At 44.7% G+C, this 27,847-nt stretch overlaps 1 protein-coding gene across 4 annotated transcripts; it reads right to left on the bottom strand.

Annotated features, from left to right (window-relative positions):
• Window positions 1-1,524: 1,524 nt before the first annotated feature.
• SLC39A13 (solute carrier family 39 member 13) lies at window positions 1,525-21,650 on the bottom strand. 4 transcript variants are annotated; one of them, XM_041459978.1, is made up of 12 exons: window positions 21,620-21,642; window positions 20,662-20,709; window positions 17,108-17,206; window positions 15,608-15,907; window positions 15,058-15,171; window positions 13,275-13,393; window positions 11,873-12,007; window positions 6,652-6,741; window positions 6,059-6,109; window positions 5,690-5,822; window positions 5,462-5,561; window positions 1,525-4,019 (listed from the first exon to the last, which is right to left on the bottom strand). In XM_041459978.1, the coding sequence occupies exons 4-12, from the start codon at window positions 15,873-15,875 to the stop codon at window positions 3,944-3,946; spliced, it is 1,086 nt and encodes a 361-aa protein (XP_041315912.1). In that variant the 5' UTR covers window positions 15,876-15,907; window positions 17,108-17,206; window positions 20,662-20,709; window positions 21,620-21,642; the 3' UTR covers window positions 1,525-3,943. The 4 variants fall into 4 exon arrangements, with proteins under 4 accessions (XP_041315912.1, XP_041315913.1, XP_041315914.1 ...); XM_041459979.1 differs by lacking the exon at window positions 20,662-20,709 and having other exon boundaries at window positions 21,620-21,650; XM_041459980.1 differs by lacking the exons at window positions 17,108-17,206; window positions 20,662-20,709 and having other exon boundaries at window positions 21,620-21,650.
• Between the last annotated feature and the right edge of the window lie 6,197 nt (window positions 21,651-27,847).

Raw genomic sequence — 27,847 nt, 5'->3', positions numbered from 1 at the left:
AGGAGCAAATGCTCAACTGTAGGAGATTCTGATCCTTTCTTTTGCCCCCACCTCTCCCTTGCCACTTCTTGGTCTCTCGGCCACACTGAGCACAACCTAAATATGCTCCCCAGCACTCCTCCCAGCAACACTGGCCAGAACAGAGTACTGCTTATCTCACCTGAGCAGTCTGCCTGCTGGAAACATGCAGCAGCCACAGCTAAAGCTTGCTCTAACCACATTTCTGCATGATCCTCTTCCGCAGTTTGCACTGGACAGATGGGATTACCATCCATGCAGCTGCACACTGGTGCCTTCAAGGCAGACAAATTGAAAGGGCTGCTGTCAAAAGAATTTTCTTACACATACCAGCTAAATTAAGTCTTCCACAGCAAGAATGAAAAATAATTTTCAAATACAATCACTGCTCTAGCTAACATGGAAAAATCCTTCAATTCTAATAGCTCTTTCCCAGAAAAGTCCAAATAGTCACATTTCCTAAGTCTGCAATCCTATTATGTCACCTTACTCTCCATATGAGCTCCTCAGATACAGTTTCAAAAGACTGGGGCTTCAGCAACACCATCATCTTAGAAAGATCCCATGAATTAAACTCAACATGTTCTCCTTTCTGTACTACTGCAATTGTGTCAGAGCCATTCTTCCCAGAGCCTCTGAAACAGATAGCTGATTAATTCATGATAATTTTGATTACTTTTGAGAAGGAAAAAGGAATGATGGAGAAAGGCTCATAGGGCAGGAGTACCAGCACTGCCCAAGAGTGCAGTGTGGTAAATCCAGGGACAGAGATTCCAAAATGTAGATTACTGGCAAAATCCAGACTGTGACATCATGCCCTTCATCACCTACCTACTTCCATCTTCTTCCAGCTCTTGGGTTATGGTTTTCCTTCTTTTTACAGAAGACTTTGGGTGAGAAAAGATACAAATGCACCATTAATAGCTGAAAATCTTCCAAATGAAGGGTGGGATAAGACATTTTCTGAACCCATGTTTTTGAAGGGTAGGGAATTTCCTCTTAGTCCTTTCAGGGCAATTGGAACACACAACCTTTCATGATGGCACCTTTGTCCGACATGGCAGGTATCCAGCTTAGTGTTAACTGAAACCACAGGCCTTGAGGGTTTTTGATTTTAAAAAATAACTGATTATAGTCAAATATGATTACAAAACTCTCTGAACAGTAAAGTTACTATGCAAGCTTTCCCTGAAAGAGGAGAAACTAATTTGGTGATGCTTTTCAGGGAACCCTGAGAAGCACTCAAGAATTATGATTCCATCACACTGCTCCTGGACAACAGTTCCATGGCAGCAGAGAGAAGAAACTGGAATAGAAATTTTTCTTTCAGCTGTGTAAGTCTGGGGAAAGTCTGACAGCAACCCAGAGTCCACACTGCTCTAGACTAACCCAGAGATATGTCTGTGTAATTCAAATGAAATTTAAATTGAATTTTTAAATCAAAGGAAAGTAGAAACTTCAAAAATAGCCTAGACCAACCAAATAAAATAATCCAACAACAAAAACTGACATGGAAAACTATTTATTTCATCTCTATTGTCTCCATGCAGAGCAGACCAATACAGATGAAGGGAGAAAATGCATAAGAGCAGCTGAAAAAATAGAGCTAGAAAATACAATTCTCTCTGCATTTCCAAAAGTGACAAATGTGGTGGAGTGATGCTCCATTTCCTCCCAAGGCTCTCAATCCTCAGCCCCAGGGCTGACGCAGTAGAAATCTATTGAACTCCTCCCTCCCACAAGCCCCATGCTACCTCCTACCCGGGTATCTTCCCAAGAACCACAGACTATCCATGCCTATGACAGCAGCCAAGAAAAACAGCTCAGAAATTCTTTGTTCAGTGTCATCCACTTCACATTCCTGAACGCTGAGTATAAAATCCTGACTATGGTTTTGAGTCTTGGCAAGGCTCAGTGCTGATGCAACAACGCCAACTCATGGGCACTCACCTGGCAATGCCTCAACTTAAATGCCAGCCTTATTTTGGGAAAGACATCTTGAGAAACAGCAGGCACAACTTTCTGTGCAAGCTTGCTTCCTCCAGAACTCTGTTACAGGGTCTGCTTAGCTGCAGTCCCTGGGCAGAAGGAACCCCCAAAGGTAGAACCAGAGGGTTGGCATACTCCCCCAGTCCCTGCAGGCTAACTAGATTAATCATCCTTCCAGGAAAGCAGGAAATGGATGCTACCTTCAGACCTCACGACAACTGAATGATGGAGAGAGGAGCTGGCACATAAACAATTGCACTAAGCCTCCCTCCTTGTTGCAGTGAAACTAGTTACTAATGTAAGTCCAGGGAAAGGAAAGCTGAAAAAATTTCAGACAGCAGTTCCTGGGCAGACAGAACTGCAAGCATGAGCTCTCCAGCACTCACTGAAAAGTAGGACAGGAGCTGTCATAAAAAAGAACTGTGTCAACAGTTCAGGAATCTCTTAGGGAAGTAGTGCCTCTCCTGTGGGCAGTATACCTGCCTTGCTGCTCTGACCTAAATCGCCCTCTCAAGGCATGAGTCCTCTTGGTAAGGCCCTGGGCAGACTGGAGAGCTGTACTGTTTCACAAAAGCTGTTAAGGCTGAGCCAAGTTGGTGTAAATCACACTGTGGCACCTGTTTTGTGTTCAGTGACTGTTAATTCAATTAGACCTGGTTTTAAATTTTCAAATTGCCAAAGATTTTATCCCAAGCATCACATAACAGAAAACTCCTCTTAAAGCATACTTATTGTCACCCTTTCATATCCCTTTCTCACCTTACTTAAAAATATTTTCAGCAGCAGTTTCAACCTTCCCATCTAAAAGCTGTCAGCATTATTTCTTATTCATTCATCCTCAACAAATGAACTCCACTGTGAGATAAGAACCCCAGAAATAGGCTGCCATCTACAGCATGCTCTTAAATAGGCTACACTGAACAGATGAAAAGCAAACCAGGAGTTATCAGTTGCTGACCAGGCTGTAGTGTTCAAGCACCTCTGCCATGACAGTCTAGGGGTGCTGTAGCATGCTGTGCAGGTCTAACATGCTGCACCTCAAGAAAGCTCTGAAACAGGGTGTGGGGCAGATGAATGAATCAGGTCTCATGAGCAGGCTCAGAAGCGTATTCAGCTAATGGGTATGAGGAGAGGGAGCTCAGTCACAACAGCTACATGGCTTTCCCTCCATGGTAGTTGGCAATTGAAGAAACATTTACTGATCATTTATCAGATAAACAGTTGGGCTGTGCTGGCTACTGGAGTGGTTAGGGCTGAGGCAAGTAATCTCCAAGCTGAGTCATTTAATTGTAGTGACCTACCCTAAAGTGCCTCAAGCTTTTGGCTCAATTTCAATGTAAACAAAATAGACCAAAAGAGCTGGACTGCTGAGGCCAATATTACCTTTAGGAAAAAGCGGTGTCAATGAACAGCTGGAGATCAAGTTGGAAAGGGTCTCTTCCCATCTATCTCATAGCACCATCAACTTCTCATGGCTAGGGGGTTCTGGCTAAAGCTTTGTCATGCCTGTTCTGCCTCCAGCCCTTAAAGTGGTAGGAAAAATCCTTTATCTTCATCAGCTACAGGAATCACTTCTGCTGTTTTCACACAAGAGCTTGGGAGATGCAGTTCCATCAGAATGAACCGAATGAAACATCATTCACTCATAGTGGAGCAGTTGTTCAGTTCATTTCTGCCCAGTGTATCTTTTGCTCCATAAAAACCAACCAAACAGAAAAGGAACAGAAGCCCTCATGTGTGGAGCTTAGCAGAACAGGGATAGGAGAGCCAGGGAACGAAGTCTTGCACAGCCAGACCTCTCTGTCACCCGCTTCTCATACTAGCAGCCAGATCTGCGCGCACACACGTGGGAAGTAACATTAGTGTTCCTTATTGCTTTGTAAAGCTCAGAGTCACTGTGGTGGCTCTGGGAGGCATCATGAGGTCTGCGCAGAGGTTACTCAGTTGTGAGCGCGAGTAGCACCATGACTGTAATGCCCGTACACAGGAGCAGAATTTGCTGCAGGGAATTCCTGGGAAAGAAACAGCAAAATTAGGAGGAGCCATAAACCAATCCCCATAGGCAGCTGCACAGAGCTCCCCAATGATTTGTTCTTTGCCTTTCCAAATTTACCATGTGGTAAACACAACAGATGTATGAAGCCACTAGCATAGATGAGAAGACCTTCCCAGCACCCCAAGCAAAGGAGTTGTCTATAAACTGGCATGGACTTGCTCCACTCAGCTGCAAGGCCCAACTCCAGGCTTCCAAATCAATGCAAGCTGATTGAGTCATGCAGTTATTCAGGTACATATTCATGTCCTTTCACTCACGAGGAAACCAGCACTTATGCAGCATGTGCACAGACACTTCAGGGACCTCATCCAGCTAACAACTACAGTTACAGAAAAAAAACCCCAACAAATTTGGCCATTCTTTTATCACTGTCTCAGGTTTATGTTGGATTGAAGCGACTGTGTGCCTCCCACTTCTGCAAATTCTGCCAACAACCTCTGCCAACACAAGAGGTTACCAACCCAAATTAACATTTCTCCACAAAGTTCCTACCTCCTCAGAAAGAACTGTGGAGCTGGTTTTTTGAGCACTGTTTCAGTCAAAATTAACTAGGTGAACCAAGGCATCTTATTTAAACTACTGAAGTTACTTGTATTATTACAACTGAAATAGGAGGGAACATTCAGGACCATCTCTGGCAGCAGATCTGAGAGCAACAGCTGGATTTGGACCTGCTACAGCCTTAATCAGACTGCATGAAACTAAAATAATACACGAGGGAAACACAAATACATTGGCATATATATACCAGTGCAGAAAAGAGATGTCTGAGGTGGAATACAAGGAGACACTATGAAATGCTGAGTGATAAAGAGAAGAAAACTATTATTTTTCAACTCACACAGCAACACAGTGATACCTAATAAAAAAATCAATATGCAAGAATGTAAAAACCAAATAATAAGAAGCATCACTTAACACAGTAGAGTCAAACTCTGCAAACTGCTGCCAGAAGGAGGTTGCAGAGGGGTGACTTAATGGACAGGGTCAGAAAGGGAAGACAGAAGCATGGAAGGATAGGTTCACATGTGGTTATCAGACATGCACACCTCTGTGGGGCCCTGGTTCAGACAGTCCCTACAACAGTATGTACTGGAAGCTGAAAACACAGACTGGGCAGTGGTATCCTTAGTGGACATGCTTCCCAGGAACTTGCTCTAGCTGGCCCTGCTGCATACTGTGCCAGCACAGTCTCTGGGACTTATCCAGGTGAAAGCTCTCATGTTACAGAGCGTCTTTGTAGTCCCACAAATGCAACAGATAGCAAGTGGTGTATTTTGATTCCAGCCTTGTCGGAAAGCTGGCATTCACACACTTGCAGAAGAGGCACAGGGAAGGGTTATATTCCTGCCCCCTGGCAGCACAAATTGCTGCAGAGGAACAGGAGGGAGCACTTACCAAGGATTCTTTTCCTCCAGGAGATCAGGCACAACATTTACCAAGGCAATGTACAGAAATCCTCCAGAAGTGAAAGGGAGGATCCAAGCTACTGTTTCTCCTGCACAAATACAGAAGGTTATTACTGAGACAGAGCCAAGGGACACAGCACAGAAGGGAAAGAAGATGCAGAAGGATGACAAGCACTGCCTCCTCCCCCATTTCTACAGAGGTCCCAGGGAACCTTACCTGCTCCTTTTGGTGACTGAGCACATATTGCAAAGCAGGCTCCTAGAATTCCCCCCAGAGCTGTGGAAAGCTGCATCTTGGCTGCACTCCAGCGGTCAAAGCCAGCCCGAAGTAGGATTGCGAAGTCTCCAACCTAAGAAAACCAAGAGCTGACAGTTAATGAACTCGAATACCAAATTCTCAATCACAAAGGTCATTCACAACAAGGCCAGTGCTTCAAGACTGTTCCTGGTTTTCAATGTTGTCGGTTTCCCCAGAGGGAGCAGCCTTTAAGAAGACCAGAAGATGTTAACCAGACCCAGACCTCCTCCTAGTAGATGAAGCACATTGTAATCCCCCTCACAATGGCAGGATACAAAGCCCTCTCACCTCATGTGGGATTTCATGCAGGAGAATGGCCATTGTGGTTAGGAACCCAACCTGCAGCAAAGAGAAAGCAATTAGGAAACAATTCCAGTATTCTTGGATGAATCTCATCAGGTCCCATACACCTACAGTGATCAAGCTGGAGCAGCAGATACCACATCAGTGCAGGGTTGACTGGGAGTTTATAATTCTCACAGTCATGGTGCTCCAGCTCAGGGCAATGGGGACCCCATAGCCCATCATCAGTGTGGAAGACAAAAGCAAAAATGCAATAAACATTTCTGCCTTGTCTATGTCCCAGTTTCTGAGGTGACCATCCTCATCATGTTATTTCTGGACTGCCTTTTGAGTAGATGAGGGTAGATGAGCTAATCCATCCCCTAATGCCAGTACAAATGACTAATGTGTCCCAAATTCAAAGAAGCTCTGCATCAGAGGATCAGGATAGGGCTGAGTTTTACTGTAGCCTGCATTTTCTCAGAAAATTCCAGCAAAGAGGAAGAAACTCCTTGCATTTTTTGGCTGTTTTGCATATTGTATCATACTTGAGACAAGGCCTCTTCACTTCAGTACACAGCTGGGGACAGAAACCTTACCTTTCTGCTAACCAGGAAGCTGGCTGCTACTGCCAGGCCATGTGTGAAGTTATCAATGGTGTTGGCCAGCAGATTGAGGTATCCACTAATCTACAAAGAGAAAGAAGAGCCCCTGATAAAGGAAGAGACGCAACAAGATAAAAAAGCACATGGCTTAGACATGGGTTATGCAGTCACAATCAGATGGGAAAAGACAGAGCACAATGCTTCTGCTGAAAATCCTAAACTCTGTCAGTGCTTGAGTACAAATTAAATTAATTTTTGGTTTTAGAGTAAACTAAGTTCCAGGGTAGGCAAGTATTGTCTGAGATTAGAATAATTACTGTATGCAAATTATGAAGAGCTCTAGAAAAAGAAAAAAAAAAGAAAGCCAGAAAGCAAGAATATATTTAATTTTAAGTCAAACCAATTTTAGGTAACACTGACTAATTTACAGAGGTGACTGGCTTCAAATATGACTTGATCTTGTTTTCAAGTCATGTACTTTAATATCCAACTGTTAAATATCTCCTCTTCAAGAGCTGGCAAGAACAATGCAACAGAACAAATGCTGCTGGAATTGCTTTCTATAACTGAATAAATCTTCAAACATTGTACCAAAAAAGTTCGTACTTGTGGGTTTGCTTTCCCTTAACAAAGAATCAAAAGAGAAGATAGTGATGACAGTCACCAAAAAAACACCTACTAGAAGGCTGGATAGCATGTATCAGCATTTGCATATAAACACATTTCTTAAAATTATAAGCATAAAGCAGCTGTCTTCTTCACAAGTCCATCTCCAAGTTAAAATTCCCTATCATTCTAACTAGGGTCATCTCCTGACAAAATCTGAGTATTTGACCTAAAGTAATTTACAAGGGCACCACCCCAGCTCTTTAGCTCACAGGTTTTTGGGTTTTTTTCCATCATATTTAACAAAAACTACTTCATGTTGGTCCTGAGATACTGCAGTTCACTATATGGGACTGCAGCTTAAATTACTATCAAACCAGGAGTTAGCCCATACATCAGGCTGTCTCTAGAGTGCAAGAACTCCAGATACAGGGCAGTATCCAGTGAGTGGAGACACTGCCTGGACACTGTGAAACTCTTACTTCACCACAGCACCAGATGCCAACGTTCAGCTGGACAATCACAAGTGCTGATGCACTTCATTAGCTCATTTTGGTCTTGTGCTCTTCTCTGTTTCTATCAACTCTGCTTGAGGCATCTTGCTGCCATTTGTATGCCACAGCTCAGGAACGTTCTGTCAAATCTCTCCAAAGCACCACCTTCCTGCAGGGCACTTTTACTGCACTGTCTTGGGGCACCTTTGTAGCCTCTATATTTTTTGAAGTGCAGTGATGATTACATACGAAAATTAAGAATTAAGCAAAGCCTACCCCACTTTTAATAAGCTAAGTAACATCCCCACAATGAATGCAAAAGAAGATCCCTGCATGTTTTTATAAGAAAGGAAACCCAAATAAATGCATGCAGGCAGACACAAAAATGCAACAGTTTTACTTCTCATTCTTCATACACTCATTCCTAGACAGTCAAATATGACTAAAATTCTCCTTTTCATGTTGTTTTTTTTACATGATGGCATTTCCCCCACAGGATAATAATAATTACTCACAGAAGTTTTACACAAAAATGCTTTCCCATACCACAGTATAGAGAAAAAATAGGCTTCATGATTAAAACATTATGACTTTTTGTTGTCAGTGGCTTGGGCAAAAGCTGTCACTGAAAGAAGCAAAGCTTTGGAGTGCTCAGAAATAAATTGGGTTGATTTGACAGTTATGAGCCTCTGACATTTACATTCTGCGAATCCCTAATAGGATGTTCTCGTTGCTCATAAAGAGCACAGCCAGATGAAGTGTTTACTTTCATGCTTCAGAATTAATGTCACTGTGTAATAAAAAAATACTTCCACAAATCAACCAGGACCCCATGAGCCACAGGGAGAAAGAAAGAAAGAATAAGCAAGGCAAAAGTAGCGTACACAATGTTTTTACCTGTTGAGGGAATAAAGGCTGCAATGAGGGACAGAACAGATCTATGGCTGCATGCAGAGGAAACCTCCCATCTGCCATTTTCAAGCTAGGACAAATTTTCTAGCAGCAGCTAAAAAGCAGAAGTTCTAATATATATATATGTGGACAACAGTCAACTCACTACAACTTACTAATAATAAAGTCCTGAAGGGTGACTTTGTTCATTTAAATAGTATCTTTCCCTTTTTCTTGGCTGAAAAAATGGGGGTTTCTGAGTGAATAGAAGAACCAAAAAAATCTGTCACACCATGGATTTCACTCCTTCCTTCACGAGTACCTGCTCTGTTCACTCCCAGCAACACCCTGCACTTCCCTGCACACACAGCACGGCACCCTGTCCCCAGCTGCAGCCAGGCGCATCGGCCGGGCAGCACGCGGCACCCCAGCTCCAGCTGTGGCTTTCAACAGGGCATCCCTCTGCCTTCCCCCTCTACTGTCATGCTGATTTTTATGGAACTTGCAGAAATCTGATCACCCTCAAGACTCCTATCCTCTCTTGAACTCAAGGAAAATTAATTATGGGTTCAAAAGTTATTGAAAATGAAGGGCAGAACAGATGGACAGACAGATGGAATGACTGCTTATGTTGTTGCCTAAGGAAACAGGCTAACAACGCAGGAGTATCTCGGTAGGTTTGATAATTTCTACCCTACCAGGAAAACTATTAAAATATTCAGATTAAAAGACCAGAAGGGAAAAAGTTAAAACTACACCCATTAAGTCTTATGTTTCTAATTCATGCATATCAACAACTATCTGTAAAATTGAACAGATGTATTAGGGTTTTAAAGTTAGAAGGTTGCCTAAACCTTCCAAGTAACACAACTGAAAGAACTTAATTTAATTTGTGCATATATTTCATTGTTTCTTAAGCTATCATGTACTCTGTAGAGAGCAGCTTAAAGCACAGCTTACAGCTCACAAATGACAAAAAGTTGGCCCACTGGCAAGTTACCCTCAGTTAGAGAGTTGTCTCTAAGTTCTAGACTACTACTGTTTGCTATAGCTGTAACTATCCAAATTTAGTCATTCCTCTATGGGTATTTGTATACTCTAAGTCACCCTTGATCTGCCATGACTACAGAGCTAAACTAAAGAAAGCCACTTGTCATGTACTGCAAACTTAAAATATTATTTCATCTCTTTCTGGGCTCCTTTACAAATTATTAGTAGTATTTTGGAGATTTGGAATAGCACAATTCCAGCAATTGTCTGGAAAAAGCCAGACAGCTGTTTCACTACTGCTATACAGAAAGAGGAACTCTCACCTCTCCTCTTATATATTATTTCCTACTCACCCATCCTCCTGGCTGTAGCACCATGAGGGAAGAATGTGTTCAGACAATTTCCTACTGTAATCCTCATGTGTTTTTCCAAGGCACTGACTAAATAGAAACTATCCCTATCATGTAAATATGATCTGAGGTCCCTCTTAATCTATTCCTTGTAATTGGATGTATCAAAACCTATTAAAAATTCAGCACATTTTTCTGATGAAGTTACTCAGTTTAGCTGCTATCGCTGACTTCATGCAGTCACAATGTGCCATTTATGTAACACAGTACCTGCAAATGTGAAGATATACTGTTTTTATAAATAATAACTTAGAAAAATCATAATCCAAACAGATTTGAGGGGGGCTGCATTAAACCAGTTCCTTTTGATAACATAGAATAACAGATTTTTAATACAGCTAATATTAGCAAAGTTGATTAGAATGGGGGAAAAAGTTATGTTTTATATACATGTCATGACCTTTATTAAACAATTTTATGCCTGAATAAGAGGCAGGAAGAATGTCTGGTTGATAAGAATTTATCTTACATAAAATCATATCAATTAGGATTAATTACATTATTATTTTTTATATTGGAACCATACCCTGAGCAATTGTATCACCTATCTGTGTTTCATTTCTACTTGAAAACAGTAGTCTATAGTTCCTTATATAAACCCTTCTAAAATTAGGGCACAATGTTTCATAACCCAGTAATATTGGTATCTTCACTACCACCACCTCTAGGAACATCCACATGGCACCTTGCACTTTGTGCAGTGTTATGTACAAATTACATGGATGTGACAGATGTCAAAAATACTCAGTGACCTCAGCATAACTTTCATGTTCTGTAGGAAGAGCTATAAAGTTACAGCAAAACAGATTTAAAATAGGAAGACTGAAGAGCCTCTGCCTGACCACAGAGTTCATGCAAGCACACTTTCTGCCCATAGTTACTCTCGTACAATCTTGCACATTTTTATGGGATTTCAAACTCAAATTGCAGGTCCTCCTTCACCAAAGCGGTTGTTTACTCTCTCTCTTGTAATGTTCACCCAGAAAGGGTTTTCCACAGTACAAAGATAGTAACATGGAACAGGAAGCAAAGCCAATGTGGAGGTTATCCGCTTCCCCATGGTGCAGGACTCTTCCTCCCCCTCCAGTCCTATGAGCCTGCTGATCTCCCTTACCCCAGCACTACAGGCTGCCTGTCTGCATGCCAAGCTGATTCAAGAAGTTAAGTTAGGAGAGAAATAGACCAGGGGGTGGGAGGTGGGTGTGTGGGTGTAGACAAGCAAATTCTTTGCCTGTTTAGCTCCCTGAATAGGCTCACTGTGAGGTCAGATGAGATCCAGTGCAAAGGAAGCGATGGGAAATACAGCTTTGGAGACAGAAGTGGACAAGAAGTCCTTTTTGGCAGCAGATAAACTGATAATCTAAGAAACGGAACTTTTAAATTCTACACTAGTAGCTTCAACACACTTCCTAAAGGTGTCAAAACACTTCCAAAAGGTGCCTTAAAAGGAAAAGTGCAGCTCAGAATCAGTACAATGCAGGCAGTAGAGAACAGAGAAATCATGGTGCAAAAAATTAAGTAAATAAAGACATATTGACTATAAAATATAGAGTAACAAAACATGAAATTCTGTATTTTGGTACCAGAATTCAGCCAACATACACATCATCACACTTGTGTCTTTATAGTATTGACTCTTCCTCTTCCACATAAGCTGCAGTGTAGATTTTCTCCAAGTCTGCTATATCTTCCCTGGTGTGACCAGGACATACTTTGACAGAGCAAAATTAAGCACAACTCAAACACCGAGCTCCTCACTCAAGCACAGTCTTTCCACAGACAATTCCTGACTAAAAAGTGAAGGTGAGTTTGTGGGCCTCTTACCTTGATTCTGTTGTTTTTTGGACCAGACTGGAGAGAGGAGCCATTACACTGAGCTCGTGCTCTTTGGGACCCCTTGGGCAGCGGGCAGCCACTTCCATTGGGAATCTTTCCAGACGATGCTTTGGAATCACAGTCCTAAATTAGGTGAAACAAACTTGTCACTGATTTTTTTTTCAGTGATGAATGAGCATGAATCAGGATCAGAAATTCAACCTTCACCCTTAATCCTTTTGTCCTTACAATGTGACTCAGCAGCTTTGACACCCCAGTTTAATAACAACTGCCAGAAATGAGACAGATTCAGAGAGCATTGTGACATCTGCCCTGAAAGACAAGAGCTAAGACCTCCCAATCCTCAAGAGAAATAGAAAGGGGAGGAATTGGAGTCACAGCCCCTTGGCATGAGTAAAGTTCCACCAGAAAGATAAGGAACTGAGCCTGCACCTCCTGATAGAGCTACCACCCAGACAAATACAACTCTATCTGGGCAGGAGATGGGGAAAAGAGTCTTGCTCTCTCCAGTGCATCAGAACAGCCAAGTCTACAGAATTATTCTATAGCTGGGATCATCACCTTCCAAACAACAAGATATTTACCCAGGATTTCAGCCTCTCTCTAAATGAGAAGATGAAGTTCCTTTCGGGCATTAAAGTCTCACAGTGAGTCAAAGTTAACACTAATTGCTCTTACGTAGTGCCTGACCTGCAGTTTCACCTCTCAAAAGTCATGGCACAGCAAGGACTCAACAGTCTAACAGAGCTGCAATTAGGAGTTGTGCAGATCTCTGAAGACTAGGTGCTCTCCTCTGTCTTGGAATTACCTTCTGCTACCTCATCTACTTCTCCCCTTTGCAGCTGGGATTTGAACTTGGGATTTTGAACTTGGGATTACCTGGCCAGTCATAAATCCCTTCCACCACACAAAGTCACCCAAACAAACATCTGGTTCAGGACATAACCAAGAAGAAACATCTTCAAGAAGGCTGGCCTTTGTCCTGACTGAGGACCCAGAAAGGGAATGAGCCACAATGGGTCTGTGGAACATGCATCAGCAAGCTGTCACCCCTCAAAGCTTACTTGAGCAAAAGTCTGATTTGCAGAGTGCTCCAGCTCCCAGCCCCCACAGAACAGGAGCTCTCTTTTACACTTACCACATAAAGAACAAAACCAAACCAGAAGTGAGAAATCTCAGTTAAAACCACAAAACAAAAGCCTGAAGATGAAACCTACTCCTACAAAACAGTGGCAAAGAAGTGGCAAAAAACTCCCAAAGGGCGATGACAAGGTACTCACAGCTACAGGATAATTTCCTGACACTGTCAGATAGGGCAGATGAGCTATTTAGTACAGAGCTTCAAATATAAGAGTACTTCCCCCCCACCCCGCTCAGGCTACCAACTTACCACACCAGGATACTCCTCCTCATTCTCTAGGAAGATCTTCTCTAGCACCAGGAAGGTCAGGAAACCAATGATCACCCAGAGACCCAGAAGCTTCTGCTGCTGAAAGCTCTGCCCTTCTCCTGAAGGACAAAAGAGAAATCTTCATGTCTCTATTAAATACATAGTTTTTCACACAGTTCCAAGAAAAAAAAAAAAGACAGTGGAAAATCTCCCTGCAAGGTAGGAGGGGTAAATACATCTCAAAACAGATTAGTTTAACTTGCCCATTCTTGATTTAACAGATATCATCATCTTGAGACACTCAGAGTGAGAGCTACCATCCCTTTCTCCACATCAGCTCAATCCCAAATATTTCCCGACAACACTGGGAATTTCCCTGAGCTCCAGAGGCAAGTGAATATTACATCAACAAAAATACAGCTGCTGTACCTACTGAGCAGCAAGCCCTGACATGAAATGTGCCATTAGTGGAGTTACAAACTCACCTTCCCCTTTCTGCCACACCTCAGCAAGTTATTAAGCCCAAAGCTATAAACTTTCTTTTCAATTACAGCCAAGCTTTTGAGATAATAATCCATTCAGCCTCACTGCCAGAAATGGAAACTGCATTGCAATGGAAGAACAGAACGACTCTGTATCAGGACTTACATGGGTCAAGGAAACCTTTACACTTCAGGACAGTCTGGCAGAAGCAAACAAGCTTGAGCAGAAAGACAGAGTAATTTGGGAACCACTGTAGAAAGGGTGAAAAAAAGTACAGGAGGTTTTGCTGACAGTGCTAGAGCTGTAATAAAGAAGAGGAGTAAAGGCCTGGCAGATTTGAAATCCCAGGACATAGGTGCAAAAAAGTCTGGGAAACCCAGGGCATCATCTTCCCTCTCTTGCATTTTCAGCAGGAAAATGACTTCTTGGTTTCTCAACAGGTGGGATGCAGCAGCACCTGCCTTCTGTGATATCAGTTTGCTGAAGCAGATAGATACAAACATTATAGGTTTCAGCAACCCTGGCTATTTGAGGGATGAAGGAGCTACACTGATATCAAAAGGTCTATACCAATTCAGTGTTTAGTTTGCTAAACTTTAGTTTGCTAAGTTTCTGTCACTTCCATTTCCTTTTTCTTCCCCTGCCCCACCCTCCAATCTTAATTGTGGCTCTATACACAAGGTTCCATGATTTCTCACAAAGCAAAGACTGCCAACACATGAGCTCCCATAAATCAAAGCATCCAACAGAGGGGCCCCAGTTAGTGCCAAGAAAGAGGTTTTAGGAGTAACACTATTACAGGGACAGATTTGTAAAAAAGGTGAACCTGATCCCCAACTAAGACAGTGAACATGTCCATGTACCAGACCACATACACAACCATAACCTCCCATCAGCTTAAGGAAGCATTCCCTTGCCTTACAGAAGGAACAAAGGAAAATCAACAGTTACAGGAGTCAAAGGCACAATAGGGAAAGTCAATAAACAAGAAAACCATTCCAAGTTACTAAACATAAAGAAACCATGGCAAATTGAGGAAGCCTCTAATTTCAAAGTCTTTGGAGGATTACGGAGTACAAAGATAAAGCATTACGTGTGTGTTTTTTTTATTCTCACATCCCTCCCTAGGCACTTGCTTTTACATATTACTTGGAAAAGGATACCAGCCTAGACCAGTTTTTGGGCTGACCCAGACTGGCTGATCTTGGGCTTTCAAGGCGGAACAGACTCAAAACAGGCACAGCACAAGCTGCTTCCAGGCACAGCACAAGCTGCTTCCAGGCACATAAGGCTCTCGTACCTGTTGTTGCACTGCACGTGTAGGCCCAGGCTTCAGGAAGCAGGTGGAGAAACACATTTCCCAGTAGTCCACCAATTGCAAAACTCAACAACTGCTTCAAACGCTGTGACCCAGCTAAAAAGAGAAAAAGAAGAAACAAGAAGAAAAAAACCTGATCACTACTCAGCCAGGAACCAAGGCATCTCCAGATGAAATTTTGCACGAAGAAACCCGAACTGGAAGCATCTGCAAGCCTTCGAAGGAGAGAGCACAACCAAATGGAGTGCAAGAAAAAGCCCTGACAGCACTTGGCTGAGACAGTAGCGTGTGAACTGTCCTGAACCAAGCAGGGTGAAAAACAGTACTCTTTGTACAAGCTCCATCCAGGGTTTACATTTGTCTAAGGACTCCCTTTCAAATTCACAGGTTCATTAAATTCATTAAAGGACCAAAAACAGACTTTCTATCTTGGAGAACAACATTTCTGTGACAAGGTCCTGTTCACCACTGTGCTGTTGTCACATCCCAGGACATTTGGCTTCAGAAAGGCCAATGCAGTTGACAGATTCACCTTCAGAGCGCAGCGCAGCTCCTGTCTCAAGGGGGATCACCAGCAAGGGGAAGACCCCGCTCAGCCCCACCATGAAGGAACCGATGAGGGAACAGATCCAAGCATCCAGCCGCTCGCTGCTGAACAGGTGTCCCCAAGAGTCTGCCTCCTTGTCACACAGAGAACCAGAACTGGCAGCAGCATGACTCCTCGGGAGCTGCTGAGCTTCACAGGCCGCGATCAGCAACAAGGAGAGTGTCCCGTCAAGCAGGAGTTTTTGTTTTGTCATTGCTAAGTGGTCTCAGCCAGGCTGGCCAATCTCTGAAAAGATAAGGGGAAAGAAGTCCTGAAAACACATTCAACCCTCTGTTCCACCATCCCAGAGGAAAAGCCTTGGCCACACCAAGCCCTCCCTTCAGTGTGAATACCCATGAGGGTATGAATACCCATGAGGAACACCTGAAACTCTTCTGGATTTCCACACAGCACTAAAGGGCAGAGGGGCTGTTTATCAATGGGTGCAGCAAACTGAGACATCTTGGGAAAGCATCAGGCTTTCACTATTTCCCTTCAGATGGGCTGGACAAGGACACCAAGTATCCTTGTTCTTGCCCTTCAGTGTCCCAAGTCTTTAGCAAAAGATATTGACCAGAGATGCTACCCAGGTAAGTCTTCTCTTTGGCATGGAGCAGCACCCCTATAACAAATTAGGATGCAAGACAGGCAACATACCAGAGGTCTGTAAACTCATGAGTGGTGAAAAGATGGGGAACAGGATAGATTATTCACCATCTCATCAGACACAAATGCTGACACCATCCACATGGAGCCAGCGAGGGTCAGCTTCAAAACAAACAAATATGACCCTTCATCAGCAGGTAACTGGGGTGATAGTGCTTCTCCAAAAATGCCGAAAAATTTTACATGCACTCATCTAAAGACAGGACAAGTACTAGAAAGACAAATCTATTGATTGTTAATGGTTAAACAGCTCACATTAGACAGAGGAAATTCCCTGATATGAGAGAAGCTGGAAAATGGAAGTGTACTTGAAAAGTACCGTATCTACTTGTCCTGTTTTCATCCTTTTGTAGAAGGATACTGGATTAGATGGTCTCTTAGTCAAAATCAGCACAGCTGTTAGTAAGAGCTCTGCAATCACAAGAAAACTGGAGAAGAGGGCATGTTAGAAGAGAAAAATAAAGATAATTACAGTCATTAACAAAGAGGGAAAGAAAGCAAATTATGTAAAGGCTGAAGTACAAATGTTCCTTCAATCTCCAGAAGAAAAAGTGAAATGTGACAAGCAAAAATAATTTAGAAATGGAAGGAAAGGGTGGGTTAGAAAAAGACAGACCTAACAAATGTTCACAAAACAGCTCTTGAGAGGTAATAACAGTATTCACCAGAAAGCATGTAAGAAACCAGTCTAATCTCTGAAGCATCAGTGACCATCTTTGAAAATTTACAGGAGTATGGGCAGGCCACAAGAAGGCTGGAGAAGCATCATGCCTCACCTACCTTTATAAAAGGAAAAAAAAAGGTGGGAGAAGTTACACACCAGTAACTTCAATCCTCTGAAGGACTCTTGATCAAATTAAATGATCAGTTGGTAGTTACCTATAAGATAAGAAATTGATAAAGATATCAAAGCATTAAGTAACAGCCAGACAGAAAGGGACCTGAAACTCTCAAGACAAAATTCAGGATGTTGGAGCCAATCTAAGGCTGTGGATGAAAAGGGCAGTGTTGCCCCTTGTCCCCCCCTCCTTCATGAAGCATCGCCTCTCCATGCTCATGCCAGACTCCACAGTGAGTGGTATCAGAACAAACTAGCAGGAAAAACTGCTTTTTTAAACTCATGGCCCTTTGCCAATTTCAGTCCCTGAACAAAAACACTGCAGGAGGAAGCCAAGCTGCAATCAAAAGCAATCAAAAAGAAATTAAGGGACAGGGTCCCATGGCATCTCCGAAGGAGAACACCAATCTCCAAGCACAGTGACCATCAGGAGCAGGGATGCAAGAAGGAATCAGTGAAGACACTGGCTTGGCTAGTTGAGCAAGGACCACTAAAGCCATCACTTTTCTCTTACAACAGAAAAACTAAAATCCCTCAACACAGCAAGTTCAAACCAGCTCAAGATTTTGGGGCATCTTATTGCAGTGTTTTGATCTGGCTGCAGGAACCCCACACCTACCTACAACCTACTATCAAATCTCAGTAAAGATCAGTTCAAAACAGTACACTAAGGGCAGGGGTGGCAGGTGTGAAATCAAATGGAAATGACACAACAGTAATTCCAACATGCCACAAAGAAAAAGCACATTGATTGAGAAATTAATTCCAAGCCAGCAGGCTTGTGTTGCTACAAAAAGGGTAAAAGCCTGGGACACAGCAGTAGTCAGGTGAGTCTTTAGCCAACAGACCACATCCAGCCCCACATATTCATCCTCATAAAACACACACAAAAATCTGAGACACTGCAGTGGAAAGAAACAAAAATCAGAGTGTAGAGAGCAGGACCTGGAAAAACAACCAAAGGACCTGAGTGTGTTTAGTCTTAAGAAGATAACACCAAAGGAACAGAACAGCCTGCATACATTAAGAGTCACAAGAAAGGGGGAAAGTACTCTTCTTCCACATCAGTTCAAATGGTAAACAAGATTCAGCCTGAATATGAATAAATAAATATATATAGTGTCAAAGTGGGGATATACTGAAACAGGTTATACAGGATGCAGAATCTCCAGCACTACTTTTTGTTGGGGTTTTTTTTGTTTGGCTTTTTTATTTTAATTTTGAGAAAAAGAAACTGCTGATGCAGATACCATTTCATTTGCAAGATCAAATCCCTTCTTTGAAGTCCTTCAGGCCTACACCCCTTCCAACCCTGCAGTGAGCCTGATGGATGTCCTCATCCTTTATGATTGGATTAGACCTATAAAATGACTGAGAACTTTGTGAGGAACACACCAAAAATAAGTTGCATAAATCAGAAGCAGCACAAATCTCTTCTGTAACATTGTCACAGCTTTTGAGAATCAATCTGGAAAAGTAAACACTGCAATTGATTCAACAGGTCGATTTCTTGCATTTCATTCTCCACACTCACAACCCACAAAAGTCCCAAGGGACACCTGAAAGGGTCTTAGAGACAGACGCAGTAGCACACAGGACAAAGGTCATGTCCAGGACTCTGAAAAAGGTTTGCATACTTGGCTACATGTCTCTCTTCCAGCCACAAATGCGATCAGGTTCCTCAAAAAGAGGATGGTGGTGGAAAACAAATGGGTATAAAGAGCAGAAAACTGATTCCCTAACTCACATTAATGTTGGTCAACTTTCTGTGGCCCACAGGTCTTTATTCTGCTGTTACTCACATGAGGAAAAAGCAGCACATTTCTTTACTCCTGTGCAGCCAGACCACCATCCTGAGACATCATGCCTCAGGAACAACCCCTTATCTCATGCAATAAATTCCTCATGTTTATAAAACATCTATGAGAAACTCAGTGTATTGTCCAGGACACACCTGAACTGCTCTTTGTGTCCAGCTAATTGCTTAGAGCATATTCCCAGCATTTCCTTATTCTTAACACATCATAACCACTTGCTCAAAAAAAAAAAAAAAAAAGCACTTTTTATCTCTACAGCCCCTTTGCTTCTCCATCTCATTAGAACATTAGCAAAGTCTCTAAATTCAAACATTCAAACTGGTTACCCCTATGGCAAATACTTAAGAGGAAGAAAATAAGCAGTGAAGATGCAGTCATAGGAAAAAAACTGCTCAAGAGGAAAATAATACCCTGTCAAAACAGTTGCAAAGGGTGGAGGAAGTCTATATCTACCCTTAATTTTAGACAACAGCATCTGTTTTAGGAACCCAGTCAGAGAATGTCTTGAGAAATTTCTAGAGAAAGCACTGCAGGCTCTCAGAGACATCTGTGGTCACAAGGCAGAGACACAAACAGGTTTAGAGATGTGTTTTCTCAAGTAGGGTTTATCACATACTTAAGAGCATGCAACTCTGAGAGAAAAATAGCCAGTGGGTCATTTACATATCAGTTTTGACAATTCTCTGTCTGGGATCACAGCTCCCAGCTGTGCTTGATTCACAGCCTGGTGACCAAGACCGCGGGCAGCACTCTCCAGAGCACCACGTGTCTGAGCACTCAGGACTCAGGTCTGCTCAGCTCCTCCTGCAACAGCCTCAGGACTGGAATAATCATTAGGTTTTCCCAGCCCAGAAAGAACAAATAAATGGGAATTTGCAATTTACATGCTCCTGAGCAGGGGCAGAGGAAGCTGCACACCAAGCCAGGAGATCCATGAGGCTCCCAGGGCCTCCCCTACCTCACAGTGCTCACTGAGCACCTCTGTAGCAGGCAGTGACTGAGAAAACATGGACAAAATAAAAATGCCAAGGCAAAAACCTACTAGAAAAGAGAAAATGAAACACTGACATGATGACCATGCTTCTATTACTCCCTTCCTAGACATTCTGCTTTCTCAGACCATACAATTTCTTCTCTCAATGCAATTGCTCATTGCCACATAATAACATTTTAGATGTTGTTGAAAGGAAAAAAAAAAAAAGGCTTTTTTTACCAGTGTTTTCCCTGGAAGCCAGTTGCCTGGTCTTACAGTTGCAAAAGAGTACTGCATGGAATGGAAAAAAGTTATTTTCCAGGGAGGACGCATAATTTTCAGCCAAAAAAACTCTGCATGAGCCACCTCCCTCCATTAGCCCTGTGGAGAGTTTTGAATTCCTCCTGGAAACCCTGACCACGGCAGAAGCACAAAAGGTCTGTAGTACTCCCTGAGCACTCCCTTCTCTCTGAATCACTGCCCATCTCTAAGGAATGCACTGCTCTGATGGGACCCTTCCCTTTTGCCCCACCACTCATAAAAAACCTCTGCACAGACTCACATTTCTGCAAATGACAGCGTGCACAGCTAAAAGCTGGGGATGCACAGGATCACAAACAATGGGTCGCAGATCATTACAGATTACAGACCCGAAGCAAACCTACGAGCTGGCAAGGAAGGCATTTGAAACCGACTGAACACTTACAAGGTTTGGGAGACTGCTACTCCTTCCCCATTCTGCATCCTTTCATCCCTAGGATGAGAGGGAAGTTTGAGGACCAGGCAATGGCCTTCATTTCCCTGGGCTAGGCGGGATGTCTCTCCTCCCAGCCCTCTCTCCGTGGCAGCCCGAAGCACAGGCCGGGCAGACTGCCCCGCTCCCGGGCCGGGCTCCAGCCCCGCTGTCACCGCAGGCGATTAACGCGGCGGGCCCGCTCGTGTCTGTCACATCGCGGCGGATGGGACAGACAGCGCGGGTTTTCCATTAGAGGAACGCTGAGCCATGCAAAGCGAGACACGTTTGCCGCGGGGCGAATTAGTAACGAGCGCTGCTCACGCACCTTTCTGGAGCAGCACATTAGCTGCCGCCCGGGGTCCCTGTGCCGCTGTGGCCGCGCAGCCCCGGCCCCCCCCGCTCCGCGCGTCCCGCGGGGCAGCCCCCGCGCCGAGACCTTCTCGCGGCATCGTCTGCCGGAGGAGGGACTTCCAAAACTTTCTCGGCCGCGTCCCGCGGGGACTGCGCTCGCAGCCCCGGGCACGTCCGCAGCGGCAGCCGCGCGGCGCCGCTCCCCCGGCGAGCCGCGGCAAAGGCGGGCTGCGAGGGGGGACGCGGCCCCGGGAGCCCAGGGGCAGCCCGGCCCCGGAGCGGGCGGCGCGCAGCCCACGGTCCCGCCGGGCCGGGGCACGGCTGCCGGCAGCAGCGGCCCCACCAGGCGCTCCCCGCCACATCTTTCCCAAAGTTATCCCTCGCTCGGCCGGGCCGGACCCCTCTAGAGCCGGACTCGGCTGCGCTGCGTGTGGCGCTGCCCGCCCCCGCTCACCCCGTCCCGCCGCCCGTGGTTGAGCTGCGCTGCCGCACCCGGCCCCGCCGTCCCCCCTCGCACCGCAGCAGCGGCCGGCCGTGGCCCGGCCACCCCCGCCCCCGGGCCGCCAGCCACAGTTACCGTGCGCCACCGCCGCCGTGCCCCGGGCCGCNGGGCACCCGCCGCCGCCGCGCTGCGCTTCCGGCCGCCGCCGCTGTGTCCGGCCGGGCCGGCGGGGCGGGAGCGGCGCTGCCCGCGGGCACGGCCACACGGCCGGACAAAGTCTGGGAAACCGCCCCTCGCGGCGCGCTGTTTGTGCACATCCCCGACGCGGGCTGCGGGACACGCGTGCCGTGCGAGACCCGCACTTCTGCAACATGCTTGCTGAGATTTTTTTTTTAATTTTTTAATCTCTCTAAATGGATTATAAATTCTTTGGGCTACAGATGTCTAGAGACAAGCACAGTGTGAAACCGGGATTTGAGCGGAATTTCTGGAAGTTGTTAGAGGAGAAGAAAGTGTGGCTGAGGACTGAGTCTCGAAATGCTTTTGAAAGATACAATGACTTTTAAACAAATTTGCTTCCTCCTCACAGGTTCACTGCAACCTTCACGATAACTTGTGAACCACCAGAGCTCCTTAAGCACTGGTGTCCTGTTAGTGGTGAAGGTTACCCACGGCTCTTGCAGAGATTTGCAGAAATTGCGTGTGCTTAGGAAACTAGGTCAGAAGAGAATAAAGATTTACCTTTATACAAGCCAAGCTAGGTTGGACCTGTATTGTTTCCAATACAGACACTTTCCAAAATGTACTGATGTACCTTTGAGTTCCATCTCTTACCATTTCCCCTGAGACACAGAACTTGATTCTCGTTCCAGATTTCAGAATGAATCCTATTTCCCAAGAAGGCAGTGCTGATGTTGGTGCTTCTCGCTACGGCTTCACCCGATCTCATTACATCATACCAATGTCATGCCCTGGAGCAGGAGTTAGGAATTAAGTCAGCCGCAGTCGCCTGCAATGGTTTAGCTGCTCTTTCTGCATTCGTCTAACAGCAGCACAGTCCTACAGGCTACTGCGCTGCAAATGCAGTTAGAGATAAGTTGTATCTTTCTTACTCAGAAGCAGAACGTTTATATAGGAAGCTGAATTCTGAAAGCAAACTTTTAAGATAAAGTATTTTGCATTTTGCTCTCAAATTGTACAATTTCTAGTTTTTGTGTTCCACAGCTGCCTTCCTACTGCTATCCTCAGCCTTTCTGAGCCTTGCTCCAGTGACACACTTCCCTGTGCTGATGGATCACAGCTGTGATTATCACAGTTACAGCAAGCAAACCCTCAGGTAAGCCAAACCATACTGAGAATTTCAACTATTGCAAACAGTAGGGGTACCATGGTCTCAGTGAAATGAGTGGGAGTTTGCTTTTGACTCCAGTGATGCAGGAATTCACTCCAAGGCTCTCTGTTGTTATGACATCCTGCTGTAAGTCTACACAGGAAGTATTCTGGATTAAATGTTCGCTCTGTACCTCATGTCATCAGGTGTCAGCTGCTGTGCATCAAATGGAGCTTTTACAGCTTATAGCTTTGGTGGCTGTGCAGTGAAATTTTCAGTGATAGTCTAGAGATCCACATGAAAAAATCAGGGATCTGGGACCTTCTCCTGACTCCCCCAAGCCACAGAATCACTTCAATATAATTTATCTGAAAATTACTTTTAAGTTTCTATTTCTTTTAATAATTCTCTACTGAATTATTTCCCCAGCTGAGGGTAAAAAAACCTGATCACTTTTAAATGTAGACTAGCAAAACAGTCACTATATCCTCAGTTCTCTTTGAATTGTAACTCATGCTCTTGCCTCCCTAATGTCCTTACCTGAGTGTCTCCAATGCTTACCCTTATTTACAATCTTTGTAGTCTTCTTGTATCAGTCTCGCAGGAGCAGGACAATGATGGAACTGAGAGAGCTTTCCAGAAGAGAGTTAAAACCAAAAAAAGTAAACCCATTATAGTTCAGTGGCACCATGAAGGCAGAGACATGGGGTACCCCTCATGCACAGCCCCCAGAGGCTGCTGTGCTGCACATCCACAAAAGGCGAGAGCAGTGGAGCACGGGACTTACATTGGTTACTGAAAAGTTAAGTCACTCAAAAGTGTTAGTCAATTCATGACAAATGCTACATACACATTATTATTATTATTATTATCCTTTAAAGACATACTTTAATTGATAAAGGAGTATGTTATTAGCTGGATAACCCATATGAAAAATCCGTTTACAGTATTTCGGCTGCAAACAAATTAAGATTAATAAATATCGAAGGAAGCGCGGAGAAGCGGTGTTTCTGCTGTCCCGGCCGGTTCCCGGCGGCGCTGGCCGCAGCCCCGGGCTCCGGAGCACACCGGGGCTGCAGTGCCGCGGGGGCCCCGCGCGGCGGCGCTGCCCGCCCGCCCAACGGCGCCGCCGGGAGCCGCGGGCCGGGCCCGGAGCGTCCTCGGGGGGAGCAGGGAAACCCGTCCGCAGGGAAGCGGGTGTGGCCTGGGGGGTGAGAGCCCGTCTGTGGGACACGGGCCGCCACAGCTGTGTGAGAGCCCGTCTGTGGGAGACGGGCCGCTACAGCTGTGTGAGGCACCTGAAGGCCGCGCGGAGCCCATGGCGCGGGACCGGCCCCGGCAGTGCCCGGCCGGGCGGGGAGCGAGGCGCTACCGCTGGTGGCCTGTCCCCACGAACGCGCCGCGTTGTGCTGGAGGAGGCGAACAGCCCGAGCTCAGGGATGGTGTCACCTTCCCCCGGTCACACCGGCGCCACGGGAGGCTTTCCTTTAGCCTCGAGTGGATCAGAAAGCTTGGCAAGCTTCTGCTCTGACTGAAGGACGGGGGCCTGCAGAGGAGCCTGGCTCACTGGCCGCCGCAGGGGAGTGGTCTTCCCCAGAAAGACGTTTTGGCAGCTGAATTTCCCAAAAAACTTGCTCATAAAGGGCTCATAGTGGCTTAATAAATTCATGCTTCCTTGCATTTAATAGTGCTCTCTCTACTCGGTCCTCAGGACCTTCTAAAACATACTTTTTCTTGTGGTATAGTAAGAAGGTCACTTTTGTAAAAGGGTGGGGCCTGAGCACTGCCCCGAAACTGCACTTGCTGCAGAGAAAAGGTACCAGAGCCCCAGCAAAATCTCTGGAGAGGTCGCATCAAAACATCTCTGGAAGGCCTGCATGTGGAGGACTCGACACTGACAGAGGGCACGGGCAAGCTGAGAAACAGGGCCAGACCATGAATGTGGACAGTGCAGAAAGATTTTTAAATTCCCCAAAAAAGGTGGTCAGACACTGGAATAGATGTCTGAGGTTTCTGTGGTATCTCTGGGAGATTTTCAGCAGTTCAGCTGGCCCCGACCTTGAGCAACTTGATCTACTTGAGAAGCTTCGAGTAGGAGACTGGCCAAAATGACCTTCTAGAGATCCTTGTCAACCTAATGTTTTCTCTAATGATCTCTGATTCAGAAAAAAAACAGTATCAAGGGGTAAGTGAATCAGAGGGAGCCCTCAAAGTATGTGAAAGGAGCTGTGAGGCCCCAGCAGAGGCATTTTTGCCCACTGTTTGGTGGGGCCGAAGGCAGTAACACTGTTGCCTGGAAGTCCTGCTCTGACTCATCCCAGGAGACATTTCTGCAAGGCACGGCCGAAAAGGAGAAGTGACTGCTGAGCCCTGAACGGGGGGTGGGGAGGGGAGCTGGCCCCATGGAAGCTCAGAACAGGGAATTTTAGTCTTACTCATCATATTATTTTTGTATTTGGGTTTTCAGATGTAAAGCTCAGTATTTCTGTCAGCATATTAACTCTGTGTGCACCTCAAGTTTGTCCACTAGCTCTAGTGACTGCTTTTATGTCCGCTTCCATGCACAGATGCACAGCTTCCAGCTGGGAGCTCAGTCTGACGCTTTACTAGTATTTATAAGGAATTTTTGAACTGCCTGGTCAGTGCTGTTTTATTTGGGCAGAATTCTGTGTCATTCTGGGGGAAGAAGAAAAAAAGATGGACCTGGTCTTGGAAAGCCAGAGAGCAGGTTAGGGCAAATGAGCGAAATGTGGCAGATAAGAAAACACGAAAAATAGATGATTTTCAAAAGTTAGAATGGAGATTCATGCTGATTTACCTCATCTTAACAAGTATAAGCAAGAAACTGAAGGGAAATCTATGCAATCATGGAAAACAAACAATGCTGGAAGCTCTAGCAGAATCTAAACCTCTAGCAGAAAACCAGCATGTGTTTGTTCTTCACTAGAGTTTCAGACTTAAATAGTGAGGTCACACTACTATCCTACCAAGCTGGATATGTGTTTTGTATTTGATACAGAGTTGTCTTTGTCTTAGCTCTAAATGTAGTTAATGCTGGGTTCTGACCATGAAAGAAGGCTTCCTTATGTTTTTCAGTGCTCAGTAATGAAAACCTGATTTCTATAACCTAGCACAGCTTCATGTCTCCAGGGTAGAGACCCAGCTCTGGCAGAGGACAGGCTGCAGTTGTGTATGCATGTTTCAGTATCAGTGCTGCAGGCATACACATACTTCATAAGCTACATTCACACTTCCAGGCTCTGCACAGCGTGTGATCTACATCCCTCCCTAGTGAGGGCCATATTCTGCATGCTGGTGCCAAGATTCACACTCTCAGCTACTGCGAGTAGTGAGGCCTGTGCTGTCACTCACCTTGATCGCTGTAGGCTTCACACTGTACAGAGCTACTGACTGTAAGTGGAGGAGCCATCACTTGGCAGAGCTGTAAGGTTGTGAGGTGTGGTGCGAAGAGAAGGTTTAAATATCAGGCCTCTGTAATGAGGGGGTTGGTTGTAATGAAGGATCTCCAAAGCCACTTCTATGGCTCAGAACAATGCCTACCTCAAGCCAGCAAAGACAGAATTAAATTTCCCAGTTTCTTAAATTCAAGAGGATCCATTATTAGCATTGACCACTCAAATGTTAAGTGCAGTTATTGCAGCCTAGTCCAGTTTTCTTCTAATGAGGAAGTCACAACAGTGTAGAGGTCAGGGGTTTACAGTCTCCTTCCAGACTCTTGATGAATCTATGCTGTCTCCATTTGGGTAAAACACAGAACTACTCAGGTTTGTAGGTTGGTACGAGTAGCTCTGTAAGACCTAGGAGGACATTTACTGCTGTGTTTCAGTCTGACATCCTGCATTATGAAATAAGTTCTCAAAGACGGAAGAAAACTGTGAGATCAGGGTTTTTCCATTTCTGTTTGTCTAAGGTGACAGAAGTTGTATAAAGCTGGCACTAAAAAAAGTGCAATTGATAGCTAAGTTCATCCGAGGTACTCAAAGTAGGTGGGGGAAGCCCTTTTTTTTTTCTTTTCTAGTTGACAAAGAAGCCCAGGACTGAAGTAATAGTGGGAGCGTCACAGGCAAGACTGAAACTTAGTGTGTCTCTTTATGGAGAAGGATTCAGAAGAAGAATAGCAAAGGGAATTGTCACTGAATCACAACTAACATCCATAAGAACATGTCACCAGTAATCTGAGGAAACTTGATGTTTTGGTTAAACAGAACAATTCACATGCAAAAGCAAGATGAGCAGTCCAGTACACAGCAATGGTTTCCTGGTGCTATGATCAAGGATAGAAATGTGCAAGCATGAGTCAGTTTAGCAGAGAATCAACAGGTCTAGTAGAAGAAGGAAACAAGCAGCTTGGGGCAAGAAAGATTGTGAGAGTCCAACACAAAGTAAGCCTTAGGAGGAGAAAATTGGCATGAAGGCATAGCATCTCAGAGATAAGGTCTGTAAACTGATCTTAGTTGGATAGAGGTGGTATCAGATACAATAGTGATAAAGATAGCTGAGGAAAGTTGTGAGACAGTGCTGGCAAATCCCTTTTCAACCCACAACTTCATACTAGGTGTTTTGTATTTCATCTATGTTTTGTGTTCTCAGGAGCCAAACCTCTTGGCATAGCAAGAGGTCCCATGGAATCTCAGTCTCTCTTTGTTTCAGAAGTTTTTAATTAGGCAGCTTGAAAAATTTTGAAACATGAAACTGACAAAATTGAAAAAAACTGAATGCAAAAATAAGAACCCTTAATTAATATTTCAAGGATCTAAAAATATTTTAACCAGCCATAACATTTTTAGACCCATCCCATGTTTCTGAGCATCACAAATTTTGCACTGTCAGAAATGGGCTATGCTCTGAACACTGTGTGTTTTTTCCCAGGTCAGGCATTTATTTATGCCATGGAAATACATCTGCTGGTTGGCAGAGCCAGTGGCCCCACAAAGATCACAGATCCTGAGTTTGAAAGTTTATCTACCACCTCATTTCTTGCTACTACCACAGGCCTCTTCTCAGCAGTCTGG

Source organism: Pyrgilauda ruficollis, unplaced genomic scaffold (assembly GCF_017590135.1).
Source record: "Pyrgilauda ruficollis isolate IOZ18807 unplaced genomic scaffold, ASM1759013v1 scaffold14, whole genome shotgun sequence".
NCBI lineage: Eukaryota > Metazoa > Chordata > Aves > Passeriformes > Passeridae > Pyrgilauda > Pyrgilauda ruficollis.
The sequence above is the reverse complement of the archived record's forward strand: the minus strand, read 5'-3'. Positions and strand labels throughout refer to the sequence as shown.

Bases quoted from the DNA above. Each gene is read 5' to 3' on its own strand.
- SLC39A13 (XM_041459979.1), bottom strand. From the start codon at position 15,875: ATGACAAAACAAAAACTCCTGCTTGACGGGACACTCTCCTTGTTGCTG. The intron at 6,742-11,872 runs GTAAGAGGCCCA...TTCTCTTTGTAG, and splicing joins CAAAAAACAACAGAATCAAG to ATTAGTGGATACCTCAATCT. The intron at 6,110-6,651 runs GTAAGGTTTCTG...TCTTTGCTGCAG, and splicing joins GCTTCCTGGTTAGCAGAAAG to GTTGGGTTCCTAACCACAAT.